The following is a 13692-nucleotide window of genomic DNA, read 5'->3' as shown; positions in this document are numbered from 1 at the left end:
ATAGCTTCGAAGGATCGGTTGTGGATCCCGTGGTGGGCCGTTGACCTGCAGGGCAGCCCCACAGTGCTACTTTGCTACTGTGGGTACCTGCCTTAGTGGGTGTACCAGTTTTGGGTGTTTTTCGGCTCAGAGCACTTGTATACTCCGTGCAACTCTTATTACGCACGGTGACTGACCTTTTTCCGTTCCCGGCCGTATCCGTGCCGTGGTGTATATATGAAGTAATTGGTTGGTAAGATGTCGATGTGATATCAACCTACAACGTACATGAGGTACGTGATATGATGCTGGTCGCGAAAATTGCTCCCAAGTGCCCCTACACTGTACATACTAACCTACCCCTACCCCTGCGCACAGCGCACATGCCATACCTTTACGATCTCCTGATCCTGGGGTAGAACGAAGTACTGTAGGTACGTCGCAGAAGGGTTGAGTAAGACCCAGGATCGCTCCAGCGAGACCATTATGATACCAAAATTCACCTATTTCCCTCCAAAGTAAGGTATTCGTGTACGCACCAACGAAATCCGAGACCTCGATAAAACCGAGTCGCAAAGAAATTGGCGGGCGCACACGAACCAAGTAAGCGTATTAATAAAGGGGCGTCTTTCAAGCCTTTCTATTATTCTTCCTTTCGGCTGAAATTGTGTTCATATGAATTTTTTTTCACCCTCCGGTTTCTTGGTTTATCCTTAATGATTGACCCCCGAATGATCTAATTGTTCTTTCGATTCTCACCCCGTGGTCTCCGAAAAGACCGGAGACCGATCATCCCGTTTCCGCCTACCTTATCCATCCACAGCACTGGTAGGTACAGTTCTACCTACCTATTCGAGAAAATGAAGTTCCTCTGCCTTCATGGCAACGGGACAAACAGCAATGTAAGTGCTCGCTACCTTATTCGCCGGATTTTGAGTTGTCAGCTTGGAAGATCTGCAAGAGAAGAGGAAGAAGCGAAAAAGAAATAGAAGCGGAAAAAGAAAAAGAAAAAGAAACAAAAAGAAAGACAAAAAGACAAGGCTGTGGCTGTGGCTGAGACAAGTGTGACAGGTTATGAAGCTGCAGACCGGTAAGAGACGGGTTGGCCTTCTGCCATACTCTCCCCCTCCCTTCCTCGTCCCCAAGCTTGTTTCGAGACGAGACGATTAATCCTTACGCCGGTTTGGGGGGCTCTTCTTCATGTAGCCCCTTTGAGGCATGAATTGGAAGATGGGCATGAATACGAGTTCGTCGAGGCTGCCATTGAGGCGCCCATGTCTGAAGGTACGTACATCATTTCGTCGAGTCAATTCGGAGCACGGAGTACATACAGGCGTTTATCCCTGTGCTGTCGGTGACTCACCCGAGGGGCCTGTCTCGATGGACCAGCCTAGCCTCAGCCGAGCAGATTTCTGCAGCGTTACAAGCTTGCTTTTCCTCCTGTGTCCTGTGCCCGTTGGGGGCAGTCCCATGTAAATGGATCTGTTCCCCAGCGCAGGGACAGGCGCACCAGCCCAGAGGGCTCTATGCTCGCTCTATGGGGGGTGGGACAAAACATGGAGTGGAAAAAGAAAGAAAAAAGAACCGAAAAAAAGAAAAAAAAAAGGAGAAGGGGGGGTCAAAAGAAAAAGGAGGAAAAAAAAACCCCCCCGAACCCTAGGGATCTAGGGACCCCTATCACGCCATCAACATCCTCCTGCCCAGGGGCTAACTAGGCTAATATCTTTTCACTCCAGGAGTCGAGACGTTGGCCTCGCCTGATGCCAAGTTCTACGCCTTCTACGACCCAAACGACCTGGCCACGGTTCCCCGTGCCATCAGCCAATTAGACGAATATGTGGCGGCCGAAGGACCGTTCGACGCCCTAATGGGATTCTCCGCCGGGGCGGTCCTTGCCGCCATGTACCTAGTCCAGAAACAGCGCCAAGCACACAAAGGTGAAGGCGATGGCGGGCCGGTCAGCACTCAGAAACCCCCCTTCCGATGCGCCGTGTTTCTGTCCAGCGCGTCCAGTAGTGCCGAGTTTGCGCACCTGGGTATCGACATTACCGCGTTCGAAGATGGCACCACCACCACCACCACCACCACCACCACCACCACCAGCGACCCCCTGATCAAGATCCCAACGGCGCACATCTGGGGTTCGGCGGACGCCACCGCCCCCACGGGCGGATTGGACCTGAGCCGTCTCTGCGACCCTGCTACGCGTCTGACGCTCATTCATGATGGAGGGCACGAAGTCCCTCGGAAGAACTTATTGACCGAATCAGTCCATATCATTCGGAGAACTATCTTTCTCGCCGAGCAGCAGTAATTAGCTTACTGATGATTATGGGATATAAGGGGTCAGTCAGGGCGGAGGGATGTTACCGTTTTGAACATACAACGTAGGTAGTCGAGCGAAGTAAGGAGTACAGATACCTTAGGTACGGAGTTTCGCTATCTTGCAAAAGATAAGGTAGTTCAGCCACGCTGTCTTGAAAAGTTGAAGCCAAACACGAGTCCACGACTACCTAGTCAATACACGTATCTCTGTGTCACTTGGCGTTGAGCTCATTTTGATAACAAGCAAGCCGTCAGGGTCAGTTTACGTTGCGGATGCGCCTGGGGGGGAAGTATCAGTAGGATATCCATACCCGGGGACAATTATCTGTTCCATTACACAACACATCACAACACGGATCAGTATCGACACAAGGTGGATAGACTGACTACCTATGTATTTGACTGGTCTTTGCTCCACAGCAACCAACCCCTGCCGCTCGTGGGCCAGTTGTTGGACGACGCTCCTCCACGACGTTCGTATGTATGTACGACGATTACAGATGTGCAGAAGGGTGAGCAGAGCATGTGTGGGTGATCTGACTTCCCCATCCATGCATGAGGATTGTGATCCCCCTTGCAGCCAACCTGATCGAGAACCAACAAGACCAACATGTACGTTGTATATATGTACGTTATAAGGATTCGAGCACGACACGCACTCTACGATCCAAGCGATACGAAAAGCCCATCGAAGTACGTCGTAGGCAAGGCATCCCTCCGTACGCGCAGCTCTGAAGTCGGGTTGGCTTTGAATGGACTTTTGTCAACCTGCGCCGTTGGGCAATGCGACCCTTTTCGTCTGATAATGACTTGACTTGAGTCCCTTCTGCCTATCCTAATCAGGGGCCCCCCAACGAATAAACGAATACCAGTGCTACCCGTATCAACCAATCCGGATGGACCCGTCGGTGAGGGCCATGCCCATCCATGCCGGACCGGGGAGCGACGACGATGAAAGATGAAGGACAGGGACTTCCGTAAGATCGGCTAACCCAGCCGACCCCGGCGAACATCGACCCGGGACTTCTATGACATTTTGGGTCTTTGGAAAGCTTGTGCGACAGTTGCCTTGTGATTGGGAAGTAGATTTGTGATACGCCACTGCAAAATTTTCCAGTGACAAATTGCGTGAAGGTCTCTGTAACTCCCTAACCCTGCCTACACACACGAAGTATTTACTTCGTACACCCATGAGATATCCCCCTGAACTACCCGTCGAATAGGTAGCCACTAGCTACGTATCCGTACCTGCTGATAAGGTAAGGTACCTTACATAACGTACCTGTATGTGCTTCGCTAAGGTATCCGTATTCATGCTTCGCATCTACCTTACCTACCTAGCTGGGCAAGGCACCCTAGCTTCCGGGTCGTTCAGACTGCCGGGACCTGACCGGCTTTTGGCTCTTGGGGCGCTATGTCACTTCTGTTGGGGTTAGCGCCGCCACACGTTACCTTAGGGGGGAGACGACATCCGCTACCCGTACCATGGTAGCTCCTTCTTGACCGTACGTTGTAATTTCGTGCATGTCGGTAAGTACTCTGTGGTTGATTTTTTTTACTTCTTTTTTCTTTTCTTCTCTTGACATCAATCACCATGTCGAGGAACAGCTTTATGGCTTCGTACGAAATCTATCAAATTGTAAAAAGGAACAGAACTGGGAAGAGAAGGTCGATCCTCCACCTCCATTCACATGCGTGAAAGAACAAGACGTACGAAGTTCCTATACGCTGTATGTATGTACGTCCCCCGGACTCGGCGTCACAGGCTGTTGATGCTCCACGGATGCGCACAACGTATAGTGAGTGGGCATCTCGGCCCTCTCTCTCCACACCGTTAGCAGGGGTATGCATCCCACATGAGGACATGGACGCCTCTTCCAGGTCCCCTCCGGACTACCGGGACCCCAACGATGGCACATCAAGGTGGGTGGGAGGCACTGGTTGGTCGTTGGGGTTGGGCAAAATCTCACGGAAGAAAAGAAGATAATCACACCGTTTCTTCTCTCTTCCGCCTTCTCCCTGTCTCCCTGTCTCCCTCTCTCTCTGGCTCGCCGACATAAAGCCAAAGAAGATTCCTCTTTCCCCGCGGATCTCGTACGAGGAGAAAATAATTAAAAAAGAACTCATCTCACCCCGCCTCGGAATGGATTCGTTGAGTTGAGTTTGAGTGAGAGAGCTCTGATCCATCATCAAATCCACGTTCCACCGTCCCACCGTCCACACAACGGTTCCAGCCATCCCTCTTTGCTCCCTCGAACTGGTTCGTTCCTTGTCGACACGAGCATGGCGAACCCCCTTCTATCTCGTGAGAGACTCTTCGTCTCTCCGCCCACCTCCAAGACCTGCTCAGGTTCCTCCTCCCTGTATAATGCCGGCGACAGCTCCCCCTCATCACATACGAGTCTCAGTGATATCGAAGATGCCCCCCTAGGTGGACTCCCATCGGACCTCGAGCTCGATGGCAACGATGACGACCCCATAGTCATATGCGGCTTTGCCGTCAAGTTCCCCCAGGAGGCCACTTCGCCGGAGGCTCTCTGGAAAATGATCATGGAGAGACGGTGTGCCATGACTGATTTCCCTGCCGAGCGCGTCAACCCCGACGGGTTTTACCAAAAAAAGGGGAGACTCAACACTGTACGTACTCCCAGTTTATGTTTGTGCGGTAAAGACGGGTTGAGAGAGAGAGCCTAACGTGGCAATATTACAGCTACCACTCAGGGGCGGCCACTTCATCAAGGAGGACTTGTCTCTATTCGATGCCGACTTCTTCTCTATCTCTCCGAACGAAGCCACCTCCATGGACCCCATGCAAAGATGGCTTTTGGAGGCTGCTTATCTAGCCCTTGAAAATGGTATGTCAAATCTCATCACCGGTGCCGTGTGACAAGGTTCGTCGGGGGACTCAGGGCTAACGGGATGGAAAAGCTGGCATCCCTATGGAAACCATCAACGGTTCCTCAACCGGCGTCTACACAGGCTCTTTCAGTCTGGACTACATGCTGCAGCTGACTCGAGACTCCGAAAACCCCCCCACTTACGCGGCCGTTGGTTTCGGCCTTAGCATGCTTGCGAACCGCCTTAGCTGGTTCTTCAACCTTCATGGTCCCAGTATCGGTCTAGACTCGGCCTGCTCCAGTACAGCAATGGCACTAGATATTGCCTGCCAGTCATTGCGCAACGGATCCTGTAACATGGTGCGTGTCCCCTTGAACCCTCCCCCTCTCAAATGTTGCTTGATATTGACTGTCTATCAAAAAAATCTTAGGCCATGCTCGCCGGTTGCAACTTGGCCAACTCTCCAGAGGCATACGTCTGGATGTCCAACATCAGCTTCCTGTCCCCAGACAGCAGGTGCCACTCCTTTGACCATCGGGCAAACGGCTACGCCCGTGGCGAAGGCATTGGCGTTGTCGTTCTCAAGAGACTGTCCGATGCCATCCGCGACGGTAACACCATCCGGGCCGTCGTTCGGGCAACCGGCTCGAACGAGGACGGCAAGACGCCCGGAATCACCCAGCCCAGCCGTCAAGCGCAGGAACGCTTGATCCGCGAAACCTACCAGAAGGCCGGCCTTTCCATGGCCCACACCCGCTTTTTCGAGGCGCATGGCACCGGCACACCCATCGGCGATCCTCGAGAAGCGCAGGCTATAGGGTCGGCATTCCAAAAGTACCGCTCCGTCGAGGACCCAATCTATGTGTAAGTCGCAAACATGTGGTGTGGGGGAGGACTTTGCCTCCTCACCGTGTCCTGTTTCTTTCTACCGGAGACGAAAGGCTGATTCGAGTAATTATCATCAGCGGTGCTCTCAAATCCAACATTGGCCATCTTGAGGGTGCAAGTGGCCTGGCCGGCCTCCTCAAGGCCGTGCTCGCCTTAGAGAAGGGCATCATCCCTCCCAACACAAACTTCGAGAAGGTCAACCCCAAGATTGATACCCATTTCTTGAAGATCAAGGTACGCTCCTTCAAATATTTAACCCCGACGACTAATGTCGACGGCTTCAAATGCAAACTGACGCTCTGTGGTCTGTTCTAGTTCCCAGAACAACCCACACCATGGCCCACCGCGGGTCTCCGGAGAGCCTCCATCAACTCCTTTGGATACGGAGGTTCCAATTCCCATGTTGTCCTCGACGACGCCTACAACTACCTGCGCATGAGAAATCTACAGGGCAAGCACTGCACAGTCCCTTCGCCCCCTGCCCTGGGCTCGGCATTACAGCACGCTGCCTTGCCCAGCTATGTTACTGTCAGGGACAATGCCCCGCCAAAGCTATTGACCTGGTCCACCACGGACAAGGGCGGTATCAAGAGAATTGCCGAGTCGTACAAAGACTGGTATGACGATGAGAAGGCATTCCAGATCGCCAGGGACGAAGATTTCATCGCCAACCTGGCCTACTCACTCGATACCCATCGTAGCCGCCTGGGATGGAGGTCCTTCGCGCTGTTGAAGTCGCCCGAGGATCTCCGCGACTTGCAATCAAAGACCTCGCCTCCAGTCCGAGTGCGGTCAGAGACGCCTCGCCTCAGCTTCATCTTCAGCGGCCAGGGAGCCCAGTGGTTTGCCATGGGCCGCGAGCTGCTCGCCTATGCTTCCTACAAAGCAGAACTCGATCGTGCTGGGGACTATCTTGCCACATTGGGATGCCAATGGTCACCGATAGGTAAGATGCCCATATCCCTTAACATAAACGGGGGTTTTTTTTTGACCCCCAGAAATACTCCCGGATGACTAACCGCAAGAAGTTGAGCTATCGAAAACCGAGGCCGAGTCGAACGTCGACAAAGCCGAATACAGCCAAACTCTCTGCACGATCGTTCAGGTAGCTCTCGTGAATCTCCTACGGAAGTTCGGGGTCCGGCCTTCTGCTGCGGTGGGACATTCCTCGGGTGAGATCGCGGCTGCGTACGTATAAAATCACGTCACTTTCTTTCTCCCTTTCTCGTACACTTGCTCGGGCTTGTCGCTAACATAACCGCAGCTACGCCTCGGGAGCCTTATCTCGCGAATCGGCCTGGAAAGTAGCCTATTTCAGGGGTCTCTGTTCCGCAGAGCTAGCCGAGGCTTCGGGCTCTCAGCCCCTGGGAGCAATGATGTCCGTAGGCCTGCCGGAGGCCGAAGCCAGAGAGCTCATTTCTCCCCTCGACCAGCGTGCTTCTGGCTTTGGTCTTTCCATCGCCTGTATCAATAGCCCCGTCAACGTGACCATCTCCGGCGAAGACAGCCTCATCGACCAGCTCAAGACACAACTGGACGAGAAGAACATCTTTGCACGCAAACTTCGCGTGGCTCTGGCTTATCATTCACGACAGATGGAGGCCATCGCGTCCAAGTACACGTCTATGATGGGGACGCTGTTACGGCCCGAGGACGACGTCCACCTCAAGTCTCCTGTCCCCATGATCTCAAGCGTGACGGGCGAGCGAATCCTCGGAGATCGTCTCAGGGAGCCGTCTTACTGGGCTCTGAACATGACCTCGCCGGTCCGGTTCTCCCAGGCCGTCACCGTCATGTGTGCTCAGTCGCAGGCCGATCTCGCCAAGAAGATAGACAGAAGCCACGTCTTCGCTTCCGTTGTCGACCACCTGGTCGAGGTCGGGCCGCACGCAGCACTCCAAGGACCGCTTCGAGACATCCTCCGTGCGAGCCCTCGAGGGAAGTCCATCGGTTACAGCTCCGTCCTGCGGAGGGGCCAGCCGGCCACCGAGTCCGTCTTACGTGTCGTCGGCGACCTGCACTGCATGGGTCTCGCACTAAACCTCAGGGCCGTCAACGAACCAGAGGGCGAAGACAAGGCCTCGCGGTCCATGCTCGTCGACTTGCCTCAATACCCCTTTGACCACTCCCAGCGGCACTGGCACGAGAGCCGTCTCAGCCGGAATTACAGGCTCAGAGCCCATGCGCCTTCGGAGCTCCTCGGTGTCCGATCCAGGGACTGGAACGCGGCCGACGCTCGATGGCGGCACTTCATCCGTCTCACGGAGATGCCTTGGGCTGACCAGCACGTCGTCAACGGCACCATCCTGTACCCCGGAACCGGCATGCTGGTCATGGCCATCGAAGCAGCCAAACAACTCGCCGTCGAAGCCGGAGGCGACGTCACCGGCTACACGCTCCGTGATGTGCACATCGAGGGCCCCATGGATTTGACTACGAGCGCCGGCGTCCTCGAAATCCAGACCTCCCTGCGCGCAATCCAGCCTTCAAGCCAAGGGGAGCCGGCATTCGAGTTTGTCATCCGCAGCTACTACGCCAACATTGACGACTGGAGACTCAACTGCCGTGGCTTCATCTCGGTGGAACTGAACAAGACGTCAGAAGACGACTGGCAAAAGTCGAAAGCCGTGGCACAGCGTCGAGAAATTGCCACCAAGTTCGCCGGTATTCTCTCGCAGTGCGACACGCCCGTAGACGCAGACTACATGTACGGCTTTTTGAAAGAGTCCGGCTACGGGTACGGCCCCGTCTTCCAAGCTGCCCAGAAACAGCGTTGCAACGGACAGACGAAGCAGGCCGCGGCTGAGGTGAACCTCTATGCCTCGACCACTGAACCGCATGTCATCCATCCCGCCTCGTTGGATTGTATCCTCCATCTCTGCTTCACCGGCTTCACGGCCGGAGGGACTCAGCCCATGGCTACGTGCATCCCCACGCGCATCGGCAGCCTCTGGGTCTCGGACGTCGGTCTCAGCGCCCCCGAGACCGAATCGGTGACGGCGTGCTTGAATATCACCGGCTCCACGAAGCGTGGGTTCACCTTCGATGGTGGTGCCTTGGCCAGCCCTTCCTCGGACCAAGTGAGGCTTTGGTACGAAGATATTGAAATCACCAACGTCACTTCGGTACCGCCGCCGCCCCCCGAGGTGTCGAATCTCCCGGATCCTAAGCAGTTCTGCATGAACGTTGACTCTAAGGTGGCCCTCAACAAACTGATTCCGGAAGAGACCGTCTCTTACCTCGACAGCCTGCACCCCATTCAGCAAGACTTCTCGGATCTCTACAGTGACCTGGAGCTGCTCGCACTGGCAGCCCTCGATCAACTGACGAGCTCCACGGATCCTAGCATCTTTGAAGGCCAGGAGCCATGGAAGAAGCGGTACTGGGCTTGGGCACAGCACCACCTTGCCAATGCCCGCCGGGATCGGAACTGGGACGACCCCGAATCTCCCATCTCCAGGGCGCGTCAGTCTTTCGACGAGCTCGCCGAGCGCCTAGCCAAAACGAACCACGTCGGACGTCTGTACTCGACGGTCGCCACCAACCTAGGGGCTCTGCTCAGGGGAGAAGCCAGTGCCCTGGAGCTGCTGATGCACACAGGCCAGCTCAAGGAGTACTACGCCGAGTTGGCCACATACAGAGACAACGCCGAAGCGGCGAGCTACATGGACTTGTTGGCTCACCAGACCCCTGGGATGAAGATCCTTGAAGTGGGAGGCGGAACCGCCTCGGCGACCCGAAAGTTCATCCGCGCGCTCGCCTCGGGCCCAGCAGACTCGACGACCTCTCTTCGCTGCAGCCGGTACGATTTTACCGATGTGTCTTCCGCCTTCCTGGAAAAGGCGCGGGAGGAGTTCGGCCGGTTCCAGGCTCAGATGACGTTCGGGACCCTGAACATCGAACGGGAAATTGTCGAGCAGGGATACGAAGAAGGGACGTACGATGTCGTCGTGGCCGACAATGTACTCCACGTCACGTCCAATCTAAGCGAAACACTGCGCAACGTCCGCAAAGCCCTGAAGCCCGGCGGTAAGCTGATCATGCACGAGCTCCTCCGGCCGGATGGGTGGACTGCCGGCTTCATCTTTGGACTGTTCCCGGGATGGTGGTTGGCAGATGAGAGCGAGCGCCCCCTTTCGCCCAACTTGAGCGCCGACGAGTGGCACGCCATTCTGGCAGCCAGCGGCTTCTCCGGAACGGATATGGTGTTCCGGGACTTTGACGACGAGGTGGCGCATCACTTGGGATGTCTCGTGTCTACGGCAACGCCAGATGAGGCCACGCCGATTAATGCACGGCCTCAGCTGAGCCGTGAAGTCACCATTATCGTCGACCCAAGCTCCTCGACGCAGCAGTCGCTCGCAGAAGCTCTGACGACATTGGAGCATGTCCTCGGCACGAAACCCAAGGTGACCGACCTCGGGGCTGCAGCTTCCGCCGAGCATACGGATGATGACCTCGTCATTGTTCTGCTCGACTATGGGGAGTCTTCTTTCGTTGGGTCCTTCGACGAAACGTCATGGGCCCACGTACAGACCCTAGTGCGGACATGCCGGCGCCTGCTCTGGGTATCCGCAGGCGGGGGCCCAGACGCGTCCCCCGATCACGGACTGCTCGATGGCCTCGCACGGACGTTGCGTTTCGAGTACTACGAACTCCAGCTTGTTACCGTGGCTCTGGATCTCGCAGACTCCAACACCGATAAGAAGGTGTCGCATTTGGTAAAAGTGGCATGCGAGATGGCGTCCAGACCGCCCCTGGAGAACTACGAGCAAGACTACGTGGAGACGGACGGCCGCTTGCACACGCGGCGCCTCGTAGAGGCACAGTATCTCAAAGCAGACATGGAGTCGAGACTCATGCCCTACGAGGTCATCTCCACGAGGCTAGATCAGACTCGGTTCGTCTTTTCCAATACCTCCGTACCTGGACTCGAGAACGCCCCTCACTACGAAGAAGACACCACTGTATCCGAGGAAGAGCTTGAGGGCGATGCAGTCGAAATTGCAGTCAAGGCTGTTGCGCTTCGGTACCGTGATCGTGTGGCGGCTCTGGGCCATGAAGAAGAGCCGACATTTGGCGACTATTTCTCGGGCGTTGTCCTTCGCGCCGGCCCCGCAGCTACGGTCCGTGCCGGGGATCGCGTTGTCGCAGCGCAAGCAGGGTCATTCCGGTCTCATGTCCGCGTGTCTTCGCAGGCGGTGACCGCGCTTCCCGACGAAGTTTCCTTCGCAGACGCCTGCGCAGTCGTCGGCCCGGCAGCGGCCGCGTACCATGCATTGGTGGACGTCGGGCGCGTCAGGCGCAGGGACGTCATCTTGGTCCACGACGGCGCCAGCCCCATCGGACAGGCGGCTCTCCGACTTCTCGCGGACGAAGGAGTCGCCGATGTCTGGGTAACAGCCTCCAACGAAACCGATAACGCCTGGATTACAGAGAACCTAGGGATCTCACAGGAGAAGGTTCTTCCCAAATCGTGGTTCGAGGGCCCGTCAATGATGGCGTCCCAATGGAAGCAAAAGTTCGACATGGTTTTGTGTCCTTATACGGACGTCACATCCTCGCTGTCTGTGAAGAGCGTGCGCTCGGGTGGCCGGTTTATCGTGCTGCGCGCAGGATCGGTAACGTCGTCATCGGGCAACGCCCAGCAGGTGCACAGCGTGCCGGCCAGCATTTCCCTATCGATTATGCAAGCCGGTGCTCACACAGCCACAGCGGATGCTCTGGGGTATGCGGTGAGCACGGCGATTGGTTCGGGACTCGAGAACCTGCGGCGACATGTTACCGAATTCCCGGCATCGGAGCTTTCGAGCGCGTATTCCCGCCTGCAGTCTGCCGACGAAAAGGAGACTATTGTGGTCAATTTGAATGGGGAGCACACCATCGATGTAAGGGAGGCCCCAACGTTTTATCATCCACTCAGATTCAACAGAACATTTTGCTAACAAAAGATAATTGCGTGTAAAGATCCGGATAGCAGCTCAGGCCAAATACGCGCTTGATCCCAATGCTACGTATGTTGTGGCGGGAGGTCTGGGAGGTCTGGGCAGATCACTGGCACGATGGCTCGCGCGCCGTGGAGCTGGATATATCATCCTACTCTCTCGATCCGGGCCGCGAACAGAGGAGGCCAAAGAACTGCTGGCTAAGCTTGAAGGGGAAGGGGTTCACGTCGAAGCGCCCCCCTGTGATATCACGGACAAGGCGGTGTTGCGATCGGTGCTGGACGACTGCGCTAAGAGGGTGCCCCCTATCAAGGGTTGCATCCAAGCCTCCATGGTCATGACGGTATGTGCCCCGGCGTGTGTCACATAAAATGAGAGACAAAAAAAAAGCTAACAAGAGCGGTTGGTTATAGGAACGCATCTTCCAACAAATGAGCTATAACGACTGGAAGGTGACGATAGATCCCAAGGTCAAGGGATCATGGAACCTACACACGGAATTGCCCCGGGATCTCGACTTTTTCGTGTTCACGTCATCGATGATGGGGATCATGGGGAGCGGTTCGTTGACGGCGTACAACGCGGGCAACACATACGAAGACGCGCTGGCCCACTACCGGGTGCAGCGAGGCGAGCACGCGGTTGCTCTGAACCTGGGAGCCATCCCTGACGCGGGATACCTGGTGGAAGCGCAGCGACAAAAGGTGCACATCGCGAGCGTGCTCAAGTCGGAGAAGTACGCACTCACGTACGTCAAGGACGTGTGCGCGCTGATGGAGGTGGCGTGCGATCCGGCGACGGCGAACAAGGTGTCTCTCAATGACTACGGGTGCCAGGCGGTGGTGGGCATCCGGCCACTGACGCACTGGAAACACGCGGCGGAGGTGCATGCTACCATGTACCAGCCGTTCTGGGGACACATGCACCACTTCCCGGTGACTGCCAAGGACGGCGAAGAGGCCAGCGGAAGCGGCAACGGGAAGGGCAAGACGGTGGATGCGGCGGCGCGGCTGGCGGCGGCGGGATCGCTCGCCGAGGCTGCAGAGGTGGCAAGCGAGGCGCTGGCGCAGCGGGTGTCTGCGCTGCTGGGGACGGCGGAGGAGAACTTGGATTTGCAGAACCCGATGCACTCGTACGGGCTCGACTCGCTCTCGGCCATCGACGTCCGCAACTGGGTGGGTAAGGTGTTCGACGTTGACATGCCGGTGTTTGAGATTCTAGGCGGGGCGACGTTTGCGGGAGCTGGCATGTCGATTGCCAGGAAGGTACAGGCGAGGAAGTGAGTGAGATGTGAAGGCGTTTGGAAAGACGTGTGGTGGTGGTTGATGATAATTGTGACGATGATGCGTGTGGAGTCGTAGAGATTGTACTTCTCGTCGGGCGTCTATGGTGTTTCCTTTTTGTACATTTCCTTGGTTTAAAAGTCTGGGTCCATGGTATAGGTTGTCTTCTGGCTTCTTCTTTCGAGTTTTGAATCTGCGCTCCGAATGCATCTCTCTTCACCTGGTTTCCGGGACGCCTGGGCTGGTTCCTGGTTCGAATTATTTTCCTACGTGCATCTGAAGTCGGCATTCGTGATGAATGTGATTCAACAAGGCTTATCTGACTTTGAATCTGTAAATCTCTGGCTGTACGACTCCCCGCTTGAAGTTGTATCTGGGACTCCTCGCGTCTCTGGGGAATGTGTTCCGAGGAGACATGTTCTGTAACGGTGCTG

At 55.8% G+C, this 13692-nt stretch overlaps 2 protein-coding genes across 2 annotated transcripts; both read left to right on the top strand.

Moving 5' to 3' along the window:
• The first annotated feature begins 654 nt into the window (after window positions 1-654).
• On the top strand, window positions 655-2581 carry SODALDRAFT_330953 (hypothetical protein). Its single transcript, XM_028611334.1, has 4 exons — window positions 655-881; window positions 1051-1069; window positions 1186-1263; window positions 1716-2581. The coding sequence occupies exons 1-4, from the start codon at window positions 840-842 to the stop codon at window positions 2291-2293; spliced, it is 717 nt and encodes a 238-aa protein (XP_028469038.1). The 5' UTR covers window positions 655-839; the 3' UTR covers window positions 2294-2581.
• A 1760-nt stretch (window positions 2582-4341) lies between these two features.
• SODALDRAFT_343278 (putative polyketide synthase) lies at window positions 4342-13679 on the top strand. The gene is made up of 10 exons (XM_028613118.1): window positions 4342-4941; window positions 5015-5159; window positions 5233-5501; window positions 5573-6006; window positions 6108-6264; window positions 6346-6976; window positions 7059-7218; window positions 7295-11918; window positions 11998-12318; window positions 12389-13679. The coding sequence occupies exons 1-10, from the start codon at window positions 4588-4590 to the stop codon at window positions 13256-13258; spliced, it is 7965 nt and encodes a 2654-aa protein (XP_028469037.1). The 5' UTR covers window positions 4342-4587; the 3' UTR covers window positions 13259-13679.
• Window positions 13680-13692: the final 13 nt, after the last annotated feature.

Source organism: Sodiomyces alkalinus, assembly GCF_003711515.1.
Source record: "Sodiomyces alkalinus F11 unplaced genomic scaffold SODALscaffold_2, whole genome shotgun sequence".
NCBI lineage: Eukaryota > Fungi > Ascomycota > Sordariomycetes > Glomerellales > Plectosphaerellaceae > Sodiomyces > Sodiomyces alkalinus.
This window is presented reverse-complemented; position numbering and strand designations above follow the sequence as displayed.

Excerpts from the sequence above, each read along its gene's own strand:
- SODALDRAFT_330953 (XM_028611334.1), top strand. The coding sequence starts at position 840 with ATGAAGTTCCTCTGCCTTCATGGCAACGGGACAAACAGCAAT. Across the intron at positions 1,264-1,715 it reads TGAGGCGCCCATGTCTGAAG|GAGTCGAGACGTTGGCCTCG; the intron begins GTACGTACATCA and ends TTTTCACTCCAG.
- SODALDRAFT_343278 (XM_028613118.1), top strand. The coding sequence starts at position 4,588 with ATGGCGAACCCCCTTCTATCTCGTGAGAGACTCTTCGTCTCTCCGCCC. Across the intron at positions 5,160-5,232 it reads TTATCTAGCCCTTGAAAATG|CTGGCATCCCTATGGAAACC; the intron begins GTATGTCAAATC and ends GGGATGGAAAAG. Across the intron at positions 6,265-6,345 it reads CCCATTTCTTGAAGATCAAG|TTCCCAGAACAACCCACACC; the intron begins GTACGCTCCTTC and ends GGTCTGTTCTAG.